This window comes from Macrobrachium rosenbergii, chromosome 57 (genome assembly GCF_040412425.1).
Source record: "Macrobrachium rosenbergii isolate ZJJX-2024 chromosome 57, ASM4041242v1, whole genome shotgun sequence".
Classification (NCBI taxonomy): domain Eukaryota; kingdom Metazoa; phylum Arthropoda; class Malacostraca; order Decapoda; family Palaemonidae; genus Macrobrachium; species Macrobrachium rosenbergii.
This window is the reverse complement of record NC_089797.1, coordinates 7218804-7234822: the sequence shown is the minus strand read 5'-3', so window position 1 is coordinate 7234822 and position 16019 is coordinate 7218804. Positions and strand designations below refer to the sequence as shown.

The window sequence follows — 16019 nt, the reverse complement described above, 5'->3', positions numbered from 1 at the left end:
GAGAGAGAGAGAATGCTGCAGTCAAACAGGTTTATAGCAACTGCATACTATATATTGATATAGTTATTTTATTGGCATGAAAAACTTAGCATTTTGATGTTCAGAACATTTCAGTTGTTCTAAACCTGGAAACGATGCAATGCAACCTATGTCAAACATTCTTGCATCTCTGTATCATTATATTCTGATACCCTGTCATTAGGTTCATGGATCCAACACGCACAAAAGTAGGATAAAACATACAACCAACATCTCATAAAAATTACCATTCGTAAAACTGATACAAAAATATACACCAGAGGTTAAATAGTTAAAACTTGCTCATTTGATATGTTGTGGTTACTGACCACTGCTCATTAATTTTGCCATGATGCTGAGTAACCTTTGCATCAATTTCCATTATACCAATACCTAGACATCACTTTTGATTAAAGTAACACTTCCATTGAACAGAAGAACAATTATCTGTAGTACTCAAATGTATCTAAAAGCATACTTGCAAACAATGCCTTTTTCCTTTAACAATCCAAAAGTTACAAGGAAAATAAAAGTTTCTCTTTTACAAAAGTACATCAGTAAACACATATACTTAGTCACCAAGTCCTGTAAAGATAAAAGAATACAATGGAAAAGGTGCAGTTGTGATACAGTTTCCAAAAAACTGGCAATCACTTCATTTCCAGTCCCTAAGTGAGCTTCTTTCTAACGTGCTAATCATTAAGGTGGCCCTATAAGGTTTTATGTTCTATTAGAATTATCCGATATTAAATTTTCTTCCAGGAGGCATTTACCATTAAGAAATTAAATTTCCTACAAAAAATTAAGAAACAGTATCTCCTTAATTATGGTCAGGGTATTTTGCATTTTGAAAGTATAGTGAATATATTATAAAGCTCTAGGCTTTACTTTTCAATACTTTATCACATACATATGGAGGGTGTATAAACGACAAATTTTCTTTCTCAGATGATTTAAGATGGAGTAGCAAATGAATTAATGTACCCTTTAGTTCATTTGTGTTCATCATTGTCCTCCCTTCTGATTGTATAAAGATGATAATCAGCTGTGATGACACAGAGGGGTGAAAGATAGTTCAACAAGGGCCTCAAACCGCTACCAGACCACAATTCTAGTCCTCATTTGTTCTTAGTATTTTGCCTACTTGACTTATCCAGATTGTCCATAGCCTCAATGTTAAAATAAGTTGTTTACACTTGTTTGTCACTTCTTTCCTACTCTGATTTCTTATATCTTTTATTAATTACTTCTTAATCTCATATTTGCTTAATATTTATTTTTCCCTTATATATTATTTTACCTTAGTCTCTTCTGTCTGTTGTTATAATTTACAGTTTTGAAATCCAAGTTATTCTGTTCTATCACTCTTTGGTGCTTTCTCCCATTCAAGGTTTTTAGTTTTTCATATAATGATTAATCATGAAAATTATTAAACAATATTTTCCTGTAAATAATGGGCACCAAAAACACTATGCAAAAGACAGAGAAGGGGGGGGGAAACAAGATAAAAGAATTCCTTTTAAAATGAACATTTTATGACAGGGACACAAGCCTCAATGTTCAAATTCTACCTGAACTTGGTTTGAACCATAATTTTACCCAAGCCAATTGAAATATAATAGTGGTCTGACTTGGCAATATCAGTTACTGCTACCTTATATTTACCCAATTATAATGATACACAAAATAATCACAGACCAATTCATGATTAAAACATTCCAAAGTGAACATACGACATATCCTTTTAAAACTGATCCTAAGCATGTCAGAGTGAGTTAGTGTTATAACTTCTCAAGAGTAACCAAAACCATAAAATTGTATGATGCACAGGGTCAATATATATTATTTTGTAAAAATGGGTCATAGTGATTTAAAGTAACACTAAAATTAGATTAGTTGCTAAATGTAACAACTAAAAAACAGGATATGTGTAGGTGAATAGTACCTTGCATTGTTCTAGTATGCCTGAACAAGATCATAAGTTTACCATGCATAGTCCAATAAGTGGAGCTGATCTACAACACCTATGATGAAGGATGGCGCCATCAAACACTGTTGCTCATGCATACAAACAAAATTTTGTTGCTTAAACATGAGAATAAAATGTATTCAGATGCTTAGCTGTAGATAAACAGCAGCATGAAACTACCTTGTATTGCAGCTGCCTCCAGGTCAACACCGGACAAGGGGTATAACCTTGCTTGGGTTTACATGTTCACTGCCTTGTAGTAAACTATTTAGTCAAAGGTTAGGGGATCTCCCTTCAAAGAAAATGTGCAGTTGTGAACATTCTAGAAGGGCAAAAAAGAATTCAAAATCTGCCCCACAGAACTAAAGTGGGCCCACTCTTCAGGTGGCCTGATTTATCTTGTTGGAAGTGGTGGTTCTGCGTTGGGTGGGGGGGGATGACTGGATAGCCCATGGCAACTACAGCCTTTAATTCACACCTAGGCTTACACATTAAGGTCTCCATGTGCTGGCTATTGGAAAAAGGGACAGTGAAAACCCTTTAATCCCACTGGGCAACCTAACTCCATACACACCATGAGCAGTGATGCTTAACTGAGCTTTTCAATCCAGTTCTGTGATAGTCTTTGAGCCACATACCTGGCACTTTGTAAATTTTTAAATCGACAAACCTCACTTTACATGAGCTGCAATTGCTGTTTGGGCAATTCCAGGCTAGCTGCACCAACTGAGCAGTAGTAAGCAGTCAAGATCAACTGGATCACACTGCTAGTATACTTCTATATTACCATGCACATCATGAGGCCAGCCTTTGGTGTGAGGAAGAGTTGATCAAACTCATGTATGGAACCACCAAAGTGGTCTACATTGCTTATTCACAAGCTTCTACAATGATTGACTCGCAGCCACATTATGAGTCACTTCTTGTGCTATGGATGAAGAAGAGCAAACAAGGATATTAATGGGCAGTTGAACAAGAGAGGGGGGTTAAAAAGAGAAACAGATGGGTTAAAAAGGTCTAGTAACAGCTTCCATTAACAAAAGTGTATCAAAGCATAACAAAGTCACAGACATTCTTCCCTCAAATTTTGACACTACTGTACCCAATGGACACTCACTACCAAAGGGAGACAGGGTTCTTGGGAAGACACTAATGCCAGCCATATTAGTTACAAGGCCATGTGCTTTAACAGCAGAGCAGAGCCACAGTGAGCTAAGAGCTAACAGCTAGCAAATAGAAATCCCATCCAATGCCTAACTACTCTTGACTAGTCTGTTGCTTGCCAAGACAACAATTTAAAGGTTCTGTAAATAAAAGGTTTGCATATGAACATGAATTCACACAACTTGAATTTACAAAAAAATTGTTTTCCACAACATAAATATACAAAAATACAATTGATCTCATTTAGTAAGAACACGAAATGATGCACATTTTAAACCTGTGCAAGATCAGAATGATATAATTCATGGTAAAAAGCAGACTTCAAAATCCTTTACCCAGAAAAAAAAAAAAAATTAGCCATACCTTCAAACATATGGAACAAACTACAGGTTTTGAAAAACCACTAAGAAAAATTATTGTTTTATAAATTATCGAATAAAAATGCACATGGATTACAAACCTTCGTCTTACTAAGAAAATATTTTAATTGCCATAAATGGTCAAACTGACTCGGCAAAAAACCAAAGGGGGTGAAAAGTTCAAACGTGTATGACCAAGCATTTGAGTTACCTACATCTTGAGAAAGTCTAAAGTACTATGGACAGAATTCACAGTAATATTATTAGTTTCTAATGTATTTTCCACAACACGAAAACAGCCTCTTCTGCAAGGCCAAATATCAGATCACCACCAAAAGTTTTTACGTATGCTGCCGTGAGTGATTACCTTCAAATAAAATTTTTCAGTATGTGGTGCGTCTGCAGACATGATTTCCAAAACTGCACCAGTACTTTACAATGGTTAACTAACCAGCAAAAGCTTTTACAGCTGCTTTCATGTGCAATTACCTCAAAAATATTCAACAAATTCTCCACATACAGACACCAGTACGAAAATCTACGCCAGTCCTCCAAATTGAATACAGAGCAACACAAAAACTCTTGTATGAAAGTTCTTGTTGGAAACTAACATCGCATCTGATCACCGTCTCCTCTCCCCTTTCTGAGTTCGCTTCTTCTCCTTCTCCTTCCTCTCTTCATCTTTAGCTTTCTGTTTGGCTCTGTAAATCAGAGATATTGACACTGCCGTTACTTCAAGAATATAACAACCATTAATTTCAAGGGCATCTGGTATTTCATAGTACAAAAAACGAACTGGTCGTTCATCCAGGTCTTACCTGTCCTCTTTGTCCTTCTCTCTCTTTCGCTGCGCTTCTTCTTTGTCTCTGTCTCTCCTTTCTCGTTCTGCCCTCACCACATCTTCAGCGTTTGTATTCTTCATGCAGAATCCAATCCCACCTGAAGCATCTCCCTCTTCTTCATCATCAGTTACCTCACCATCAGACACCTGATGAGATAACAAACAGTATGTGCAGTAAAAACTATAAAAAATATTGCGTCACTGTAACTCTGACATATCAATGAGAAGTAAATTAAAAGAGAGTGATCCACATAAAGGCACTGTGTACAGTGATTCAAGTACCAAGCAGTAATGATAAAACTATGGACTGATGGTTGCCATGAATCTACTCGTAAACTGAGTGGACTGAATGCTAATTCACTCACTCAGACTTTCAAATGCAGCCTGGCCATTGGTTGGCTTACTGTTTACTTGATTGGATTTTTATTTTCGTTAAGATAAGGAAAAACAATTAATTGAATGTGAAAAGTAAATTCCAATTATGCTGTTGCTCTTGGTCTTTTATTACACAGGTATTAACAAAATTAAAAAAATACTTGGCTAAAGTTACAGTACATTTTAAAAAAACCAAAGTACTGCCTAGGAGGCAAACAACTGGTGAACAAAATAATTTGAAACAATTTAGAAACAACTGGTGGATAAAATAATCCGATACAATTTAGAAGCATTTATATAATCCTGGTGTTCAAGCATAAAATAGATTCTAATATCACTAATGCTGAAGGTGAACATGAAGTGAACGAGTACGCCTAGTTAGTATTTATGAATTGTGATAAAAGCTTAATACGTTTAATGATAATTTACTTTCACACACCAAGTTACCTAAACTGATACTTTACAGTAAAACATAGTAAGTTTATATGAATTCTATTTCAAGTTAATAAGAAATCTATCTTCTGTCATCTATTCTGATATTAGTAATAAAAAGCAAAAAAGCACTGATGATTTATTTATCTGCTCACAGGTGATCTACTCGACAACTGACAAGTGAGGCCTCAAAGTGTCAATCAGTGCAACAACAGATTGCAGTTACCACTCAACACAAACTGTTTTTCCTAGTTTAAACAAAACCATTAATTAATCTATCTATTATTAAATTATTTTCATGTTAGATACAATAAATTTTCAAATAATCTGAGAGATCATTTCTTTCTTCCATCTGAATTTCCAAACTTAAGTATCCAACTCCTACTGCTATTATTTCCACAATTGTTATAACCATTCTTGTTTTATAAAGGCCACTAATTCTTACAATAGTTAGACTGTTTTCATTTACTTTCTCCTCATCTTGTACATTTTGGAAAAAAATTAAACATCAACCTGAATGGCCTACTGTAAATAAAAATGCTGCTAACATACAATCTTCATTTACACTTCGTATATTATCCTTTTTAACCCCTTCCCTTACTATTTCAAGTATACTCATGAAACGTTACCATCAAGTTTTTCTACTACCATGAGAATGCTCATTCACTACCCTAAAATATCCCTACTTATTTCTAAGATCATAATTTTACTCATACTTTGATGCATTTTTGTTTTCTATCCTTCCTCTCCCATTAATGAGAATTTAGTGTGCATTTTTCCCAGCGGATGGCATTGCGTCTAGTTTACTCTTATGACAGAGCTGGTAGGTGTCAAATGCCCCAGTGCTTGCCAATACTTTATTCTTATATTTCAGGAGATGAAAATAACAGCAAATATCCTTCTTCAGATTCTGAGGAAAGTTCAGAAAATGACTCCTGAGTTAACCTGGGAATGTACTTGTGTTGCATTTCAAAGTCCAGTAAAAGTTAAAGTACTGATAATTAAAAAAAAAAAAAAATCCTAAAGAAACATCCAAAAACTAAGACTGCTTATTTTCACAAGAACCTGAAAGGGAAGGGTTAAAAGGTATTTTAGCACTATTTCTAAACTGCTTAGTAACTGACCCACTAGTCAAATCACATAATAAACTTATGCCTCAACACTGACACTGAAAGTACAATCCACGTGAAATGTCAAGAATGAATTAATTTTTAAATACTTACTTGTGCATATTGAGCTAATATGGCACTCTTTAGTTTTTCCTGTTCTTTTGATATTGTTTTTGTTTGTGTAACACACTGAGCCTGCTCTTCCATGATTTTGGCAATTTTTGCATCGAGTTCAACCTGCAAAAACACTCAAACTGTTAATTCTTATAATAATAAAATTAATACCTATATACCAACACAAATTCAATACCATACACAATACTAAGTGTTAAAATATTTGCAGGAAGCCAGCTACACACAAACTGTAAATATGGGAAGGATTATAAAATTAATCTGATTGCTGATAGAGGCAAAAAGATAAGAAAAATTAAATTTGAATAAAGGAAAATTTCCTAAAAGACAAGGCAAAATCTGAGGAATTCTCATAGCTGTTTACAACACCTCAGCCATGTTAACAATGAGGTGGATGGTTATTGCTACTGATAGGTCAAGACCCACCTTGCAAGAACAGTTGCTTTTGGCTATTCTGTCATGAAGAAATAAGAATACATGTCTGGGAATGTTCCAACTACAAATGAGGTCTCTATTAATTGCTGGGTTTGTGATAAAACAATATTTTTTTTTACACAAACCCATCATTCATTTATTGATTCCCTCCTCCCAGCCCTTTGAATCTTGGTTTTCTATTGGTTAAAACTGTATGAACAATGGTGGTGGTAGGTTCCTACCACTAGATTCAGTTGGGGCATGTGTACATAATTGCTCTTCTATTAGGTAAATGAAAGACAGTAAGTCTAAGGACATTCAAGACAGCAAATGTCAGTACTTTTTGATAATGATTTCATATGAAAAAAGTAGAAACTCATTAATCTTTTCTGTGGTTGCTCTTGGGCCACTCGCTCCAGAGTGACCAACTCGGCAACAGTGACACGGGAACAATCAAGAAGAACTTGTTCAACTCTTGAGTAAAATAGTAGCCACTTACCCTGCTCTTATCATTGTTTTCTGGAACCTTTCCTTCTTCCATTAAGGTCCATTTTTTCAGTATGTCTTGACAAAGCTCATCAATTCCACTCTCCTGAAAATAAGACACAAGGTATACTACAGTGTTTCAAGCTTCTTATAAGGAGAGCAAATGACAAACCTCATATTTTCAAAGGATACATCATTAAGGCTTAGTAGGTAAGGGAGTGAAGGTACAGCCCAACCACCTGACTGTCAATCCTCACTTTTTCTGTGGCCTTACTAGAGTCATGACATCTATGTTGTTGCTGTGGTCAAGGTACTGTATTAGAACTTGGTTGTGAAGCTTAATTGTTATAACTTTTGTTATTTGTTTGATTGTGATTACTCTGTATTTCATGGATAACAGAGCAAAAACTGATCACGTTTTCTTTTGTTTTTGTTAAGAAATATAACCTGACAAAAGTGAGTTCGGGTTGTTTTGGCTGTAAGTCATTTAGGCTGTAAGCACATTTACATGCAAAATGGGCACTGTGATTAGTACCAGCCCCTTGGGGATGTACACAAAACATAAAATAATGATGGTAAATACCATAAACATAACATCTTATGTTGTTTTGGATGTTATGGCCTACATGACTTATGGCAGAAACCACCTGGACCGCTAAAAGTAAGGATGCTTAAAATCTCAACTTTACCTTGTTCTCTTGTAATTTTTCTCTAATAAATTGTTCAAATGATAGTAAAAACCTTACTCCTCCAAGATAGGCTAGACTTCAGGTTTGTAACTGCAAATACTCTTATATAAACATTTTTTTTTTTTTGTGCTAGGACACTTGTGAGACTATCCTACACCTAAAAAGCAACTCTCCTACAAAAAAGGAGATGGTTTGTATTCCCTTACGAACTATCAAATTTTATATGTAATTTTTAGTTTTCCTAGGTATACAAAGCAAAGTCTTTAATCATAATCCTACCTCAACTGCACAAAATACTTTCTGATACCAAATAAAAGAAAAAAAGTACTGGCTTACACAAGTTAACCACCTTGTTACCAAGCTTCAACAACTTCAACTCACAATCAGAAATACTCCTATATAACTTGTTCTGTTTGTATACCAGGGCTATACAGTACACAAATTACTCTCTTTACCATACATATAAAATGTCAGTTTTAAATGCTGAAGCTTTTTGTTTGACAAATTGGTCTTATTATTTTTACTACTATTATTATTATTATAATAGTTTAACCCAACCACTGTTAAATTAGTGTTGACAAGTAGATAATACCAAAGAACACATAAATTACATGAATTTTGTTGGATTTGGTAAAACACCTTATAAATGATACCTCTGATCTGGGCCTTATTAAAACTAATAAATCTTCAATGTTACAAGACCATGACCAGACATTACATAAAATCTAAACCTTGTCTTGTGATGTTTAATATCCACAGAAACTACCTACCCACTTTGTTTTTCACTCAAAATATGCTTCAAAAATACAAAACATAAAATGTCAATGTTCAGAACTGAGATTTCATATTTAGGATACAGTGAAAATGATCTACATACAGTACATACTGGCTACTTGTTAGTGCACAAAACACCAGAGTTTTGGAATTTTAAACATCTCCGTAAGGCACCAACTTTGCTTGGGTATCAATGTGAGTGACAAGGGAACCAATCAACATGGAGGGGTCATATGTTCTGGCTTAGGCTTGACTATCCTTTAATTGTAGTACTCATTGCTGAGGGAATCCAGCCTACCCAGATCTACCTTTGACTAACCTAACCTTGAGTGCTGTGACCTTACCTGGCCATGGGGACTTCTCTTCCTCTGGATCCCCAATTAAGTTGTGACCCCTCCATCAGCATAATACCCCATTAGGGATTAAAATGATCTTGAAAACTGTAAGGGGATGGTTTGCTAATAATCTAAAAGGTTGTCTGTAACTGTAATGGTGGTCTGAAGATGACTTATCTTAAACTTTTTGCAAGTGATTTCCGAGGTAATTCTAAGATGTAGTCCCGCGGTGAGCTAGACTATGACAATTGACGTTTTCCTATGTTATTTTACTTGTTTTACAAGAATTTGAAGTAATATTTTGTCGGCTGGCTGTAATTAAAGTGTAATTGACCTTTGAAGACTGCAAGACGAGGTAGACCTAAGCTGGCATTCCGCGGTGAACCCCCCACCCACCTCCATTGCTAATACGGCAAAATTGTAACCAGTAAACACCCCTTAAAATACCAACCTAACATACCCTATGGGTGTTTACTGGTTACAATTTTGCCATATTAGCTATGGAGGGTGGGGGAGCTCGCCGCAGATTGCCGGCTTAGATATACCCCGTTGGTAGTGTAGTCTTCAAAGGTCAATTACAGTTTAGTTACAGCTGCCCGACAAAATATTAATTTAAATTCTTGTAAAGCAAGTAAAATAACATAGGAAAACGTCAATTGTCATAGTCCAACTCACTGCGGAACTACGGCTTAGAATTACCATTTCCGATTCCAACTGGAGTTTAAACCTGCCCCAAGGCTGGGATATAGTAATCTATCAATTAATTATGAGACACCAACGTGACATAGCTTTCGTGTGCCTCCGCGGATGAATGTGGCTAACAACGTTTGCAATTTTGTTGTCGAATTAGGGTTATTGATTGAATTATAATGAAAAATCATGGTAAATCCAAAAAGCAATTCTAAAATTGAAGGCTCACGGTAGACGAGGCCTTCCTCACCGTAAACCTAAACTACGGTTTCGCAAAACAGTTTACAATAAACGTTCGGGCCAACTCAAAGCGACGCATCCTTCCCGAACCACACCTGGGCTACACAAAGGAAAGATAATGGAATGACAATACATATTTAATACAATAACATTAGGAATAACGTTCCAGACACAAATACCGGGTAGCGAAGACCACACGGGCGGCGAAGGCAGTTTTCGACCGAGCCCTACCGTTATCTCCGTAAGGATGCCCTGGAGAGCTTCCATCTTCTCGTCGGCATTTTCCTCGCTCTCTAATATGCTTTTTATGTAGGGGCTAAAGACCTCGTCATCTGTGTTTAACCCCACTAGAGTGTCCTTCAACCAAGCGTCGAAATCGCATGGTAGAGCTTCCGCCATGTCTTGTTTTGATCTGGGCCGAGGGAGCCATAACGTGAACATCCAAGCTCCGTAATCGGTATTGTTCTTGTTTTAATTTTAGATAAATCGTATTTTTACTCAATAAATGTAGTCTTAAACGTTTTTTAATAATCATTTAATTAATTTATTATCCTTTTATTGCATTCAGATGATATTTGCATTTGCTTTTTGAGCAGTTCTCTGTCTCTACGTTTGATTGCTTCAGAGTATGAAACTTACCAGATTTCTTAATAGAATGTTCTGTCGCTCAAACAACTCATATTGCAAATTTAATCTTGAATTTCATTGATGAATATCATTTTAAAACACCTAAAAAGCTAATATTATTATGATGGTGTTAAATATTTCTATTGAATAGTATTTTAAATGCCGGGCGTTTGGAAACGCCCATCGGTCACCTTAAATATTGTTTCTCAAATTACATAGGTGTAATAAATTTATACAGTCGACCTTTATTTTGACTGGAAGCAGCTTTTTATTTGAAGGTTATGAAATGAATATCATTTACATTTTTTGAGTCTTTAGAGTTTATGCTGAGTTTTTTGTAAGCCTATATGATGCAGTGTCTTTTGCTGACTCGAATATGGTCCTCAGAGCTGTGTTCTTGGGCTTTGATTTCAAATTTTTGTTAGTGGCAGAACCGTCAACATATAAAATGATTCAGACCACTACACACTCTTATGGTAGTTATTCGCTCTTCCCTAGAGACAGCATAAAGTTAGTGTTAACCTCACATGAGACTAACTGCACACCAGTTAGTGGGGTATGAAGCATAATTTAAGCAAGTTGCAAAGTTGCTATTCGGTTTCTCAGAGCAGTGGGCTAGAACTAAATCTTACCTAATTGTAAATGGAGTAAATGTGCATTTTATCCTTTAATTGGCTATATACAATAACAGAAAAAGAGCTGATCTATTAATTTTGCATGCATAACGAAAGTCAAATAAAGGTGATTCTGTAGTCAGGTTTCACTTAGTCCATAACTGATATATGTATGTATTTATGTATGTATGTATGTATGTATGAAATCATATATATATATATATATATATATATATATATATATATATATATATATATAAATGTTTTAAATCACCAGAACACATGGTGTATATGTGCAGATGTACCACTGGAAGAATGAAACACTAGGTATCAGTCCTGGCCAGTTTCTCTTTAAGTTTTCTAAGTCATCCTCAAGAGGGCTGATACATAGTGATAGAAATTTACAATATACATGTGTTGGGATAGTGTAGGGTTTCTGGAGATGGTACATTTGTACCATTTGGGTACAATTTGCCTTTTTCTGGTACATGGTAGACCCTTTCAGATTTTTGGTACGTTTTAAGAAAAGTTGGTACATCTTGGTACAATACACAATGTCTCTTCTAAATACATTCCTGTATTTTGTAAAATAAATATTTATAACTTTTTCTCTGAATATTTTGTTTTCAAAGTTAATCTGTTGAAATTTGTAGCAATTTTCAACGATTTTGTAAGAAATATGCCATTGAGAATACTTGAACACCTCCCAAAATTTATCACATCTGTAGCTCCAGATTAAAAAATTGCAAAGGAAATTCACTGTAGCAGAACTAAGGGTATTGAGCTCATTACGAAAACGATAGGCCTAGAGAGTTTTAATCAAGCTGTTGAGCGTTTAAGATCAAATAAATATTCCGTGATCCTTGACGAGAGTACAGAAGTTCATGTTACTACACTACTAGGTGTGGTGGTCAGAACAGTAGCTGAGGAAAGTCAAAAGGTTAAGGACTTATTTTTCAAGCTAAAATGATATTAATGATGCAACGGCTAATGGGACATATAACTCACTGGTTGACTTCTTTACAAAACATAATATACCTTTTGCTAATATGATTGGGTTACGCTGCAGATAATGCTGCAGTTATGATGGGAAGTACTGGTGGGCTGAAGAGAAAGTTAGAGGACAAATTTCCAGGTCTATTTGCAATGGGTTGTATTTGTCACTCCCTACACTTGTGCTCTTCTAATGCTTGTTTAAAAATTCCAAGAACTGTTGAAGATCTTTGCCGAGATATATGCAATTATATATTTCACAGTCCCAAACGCATTTCACAATTCAGGGAACTGCAAAAGCTTTGCAGCACTTGAGCCACATAGGTTATTGAACCCATCAGAAAAAAGATGGCTTTCTTTGCAAGCTGTTGTGGCGAGAATTCTGGAACAGTGGTCAGCTCTTGTTTTATTTTTCCAAGTTGCATCTTTGGAAGGCCGTATACAGTCAGTTTCAACAGTTCTTATTGTCCTTGCTAAGCCCATATACAAGTTGTATATAAGTTTTCTAAGCTATATCCTTCCCATTGTTTCCAAAATGAACTTAGAGTTTCAAAGTGAAAGCGTTAGGATATATGTCGTGTATGAAAATATAAGTAGGTACTACAAAACGACTTTAGAGAATTTCATCAAAATGGAAGTCATAATGTCGTTATCTTCTGACGCATTTACTGTTGATTGTGCTAATATTTCATCCCATTTTGATGAAAATCTGTAGTATTTTGGAAGCAAATTTGAGAGGGAAAAGAGGATCACTGTGGAAGAACTTAAATACTTGAAGAGAAAATGTTTGGACTCATACTGAATTGTGTTCTCCCAAGAGGAGGAAGCGAGGCAGGAATTTAAGGAGAGAGTATTGAGGGAAGTTAGACTGCTAGGGGGAGTGCAAGAATGGTGGAATCACAACAGTATGGTGATAAAGAGAGCGGGTGGAGAGGTGTTGGGAAAGTCATCTGGAAAGAAGCCTCCTGACGACAAGGAAACCTGGTGGTGGAATGACGAAATGAAAGAGGTGGTGAAAGCCAAAAAGGATGCAAAAAAGATCTGGGAAAAGTATGGACAGCAAGACGATAAGGAGAGGTACCAAAGACATAAGAAACAAGTAAAGAAGGCAGTTGCACAACAAAAGGCACGAGCATTAGATGGCATGTACAGAAAGCTGGAAACACCTGAGGGGAGAGAAAAATTCACGGATTGCAAAGTCGAGGGACAAGAACACCAAAGACTACTCCCATATAAAGCAGGTTAAGGATGGGAATGGAGTGGTTTTATGCAACGAAGATAAGATAAAGAAGAGGTGGAAGGAATATCATGAACACCTGTTAAATGAAGAAAGTCCTAGAAATTCTTTGAAGATGGATTCCAGAACCTTGGTATGACACATACTATTAGGAGGAAGGAAGTAAAGAAGGCACCAAAGAAGATGAAAAATGGCAAAGTAACAGGACCAGATGGAATTCCTGCAGAGGTGTGGAGGAGCCTGGGAGAAGAAGGAACAGACATGCTGTGGGACCTAGCAAAGAAAATATACAGTCAGGAAAAGATTCCAAAAGAATGGAGAGAAAACATTATTGTGCCTACCTATAAAGAGAAGGGTGACATTCAGGATTGTGCAAACTACAGCGGAATAAAGTTAATGTCTCACACCATGAAAATCTGGGAACGAATTAAGGATGAAAGAATTAGAGAAGAAAAATCTGTAGGTGAAGAACAGTTTGGTTTCATGCCAGGAAAAGGAACGACAGATGTAGAGTTTGCCTTCCGACAGATGATGGGAAAACTTTGGGAAAAGCAGAAAGGACTGCACATAGTATTCACAGATCTGAAAAGGTATACGACAGAGTACCACACCAAGAGGTTTGGAGGTGCATGCGAGTAAAGGGAACACCGGAGAAGTATGTGAGGTTGGTCCAAGGTATGTATGAAGGATCAAAAACGCAGGTTAGAAGCAGTGTTCGGTTAACTGAATGGATACCAGTACGGGTTGGTTTACACCAGGGATCTGCTTTAAGTCCAAATCTTTTTGACCTGATAATGGATGTGCTATCTCACATGACATCGCGTTATGCAGCACCAACAGAAGGGTAGTGGAGTCAAAACTAGAGCAATGGAGGAAGGTCATGGAAGACAGAGTTTTAAAGATCAGTAGGAAGAAGAATGAATACCTAAGTTTTAATGAAGATCAAGACTCCGAGATTAGTATGGAAGGAACAAGGTTGAACCGAGTAGAAAAATTTAAATATCTTGGTTTAGCAGTGGCTGATGATGGAAATTTGGATGTAGAAATAACACACAGTGCAGGCTGGATGGAAAAATTGGAGAAAAATGTCAGGTGTCTTATGCAACTGCAGAATCAATATAAAGGATCAAGGAAGAGTATATAAGACAGTAGTGAGACCAGCTTTGATGTATGGAGCAGAAACATGGCCGGTAAAGAGAGTTCAAGGGAAGAAATTGGATGCAGTAGAGATGGTGTAACAAAAATGGACAGGATCAAAAATGAAAGAATAAGAGGAATTACTAAAGTCGTAGAGCTATCAAAGAAGGCCCAGGAAAGAAGACTGCAGTGGTATGGCCATGTGATGAGAAGGGATGAGACATATGAAAGAAGGAGAGTGATGCAGATGGAGGAGGTGCCTAGTGGGAGAGAGAGCAAGGACAAATAAAAGAAGAGCAGTAAACTTATTAGCGTTTGAGGGAAGTGCTTCAGTACAAATCTTGTTCATCAGTTGGGGTGGGCTCATGACTTTGTTGTAGGCCTAGGTACAAAAAAAAAAAACTCTTACAATTTACACATTTTAATTCATTCTTTTGAATTAATGGATCGGGTTTATACATTCCTTCTGCATGAAAAGTACTTTGCATCCCCTGCCCATTGCCCAGTCACCAGCGAGATACACATCGACATCACACTACGCCAAGTGTGAGTCTTCCGCGTTAACCCACTCATGTTTTCGCCTCCAGTATATTTAAAACCATCCGAGGGGTAGAAGTGTCGACTGATAACTCTACGCTTTGAAGATGGAAACTGCGGTCCACTGAACTACCCCTATCTGCCACCAGCAGAGCCTGGCCTATGTCTTCTTAAAGACCAATATTTGTAATTTTTCATGTGTAAGAGAAAGCAGTATGAGAACAGAGTAACTCATGTATAAAATAAATTCTGCTGGTGCAGCCACAGCATTTGATGACGTTATAATAATAACATGTAACGAGTTTGAATGTCTTTTCTGTAAGTGGCACCATAAGTCTACTGTTAATAAATGCCATGTTCACTCTTGCCGTCGTCCACACTGGGCAAACCTCTCTCACTGGCAGATAATTAAACCTTGTTCATATTGCCTGGTTCAACAACTTTCTTGCATTGTACTTCCAAGCTTTGGAATTCTCTTCCCTTCTTTGTTTTTCCTGACTCAGCATCTTCCTTCCCTCAATGGGTAGGTCTATTGCTTCATCCCTTCCCATCCTTGCTCGGGCTTTCTAATGATCTGAGCTAACTAGGATATGTGGTTGCCAGTCCTGTTATCCTTTACTTGCAACAAAATTCTGGGAAGACTTGAACAGTGGATAAGTTGAAATAAACTCGCTAGACAGCAAGATATCAAGATATAATGAGATATATTCTTTTTTTTTTTTAAATGACGTATTTGGTCGTCAAATATTTAGTTTAGATATATAATTAGAACGGATTATTCGGAGCATCTATATCTGTATATATCAGAATCTATATTTAGCAGTCATTCATTAACAACAAAATAATG

The 16019-nt window shown here is 36.3% G+C and overlaps 2 protein-coding genes across 2 annotated transcripts; one reads left to right on the top strand and one right to left on the bottom strand.

Moving 5' to 3' along the window:
* Positions 1 to 250: 250 nt before the first annotated feature.
* LOC136836929 (coiled-coil domain-containing protein 43) lies at positions 251 to 10454 on the bottom strand. Its single transcript, XM_067101430.1, has 5 exons — positions 10259 to 10454; positions 7313 to 7405; positions 6382 to 6504; positions 4329 to 4498; positions 251 to 4211 (listed from the first exon to the last, which is right to left on the bottom strand). The coding sequence occupies exons 1-5, from the start codon at positions 10424 to 10426 to the stop codon at positions 4133 to 4135; spliced, it is 633 nt and encodes a 210-aa protein (XP_066957531.1). The 5' UTR covers positions 10427 to 10454; the 3' UTR covers positions 251 to 4132.
* Positions 10455 to 13759: 3305 nt separating this feature from the next.
* Positions 13760 to 14137, top strand: LOC136836988 (uncharacterized). The gene has a single exon (XM_067101521.1). It carries the CDS (start codon positions 13760 to 13762, stop codon positions 14135 to 14137), a length of 378 nt encoding a protein of 125 aa, XP_066957622.1.
* The last annotated feature ends 1882 nt before the right edge of the window (positions 14138 to 16019 follow it).

Coding starts and splice junctions, on each gene's coding strand:
- LOC136836929 (XM_067101430.1), bottom strand. CDS start 10,426: ATGGCGGAAGCTCTACCATGCGATTTCGACGCTTGGTTGAAGGACACT. Junction 7,406..10,258: donor GCATCCTTACGGAGATAACG/GTAGGGCTCGGT, acceptor TCTTATTTTCAG/GAGAGTGGAATTGATGAGCT. Junction 4,212..4,328: donor GAGAAGGACAAAGAGGACAG/GTAAGACCTGGA, acceptor TCTGATTTACAG/AGCCAAACAGAAAGCTAAAG.
- LOC136836988 (XM_067101521.1), top strand. CDS start 13,760: ATGCTGTGGGACCTAGCAAAGAAAATATACAGTCAGGAAAAGATTCCA.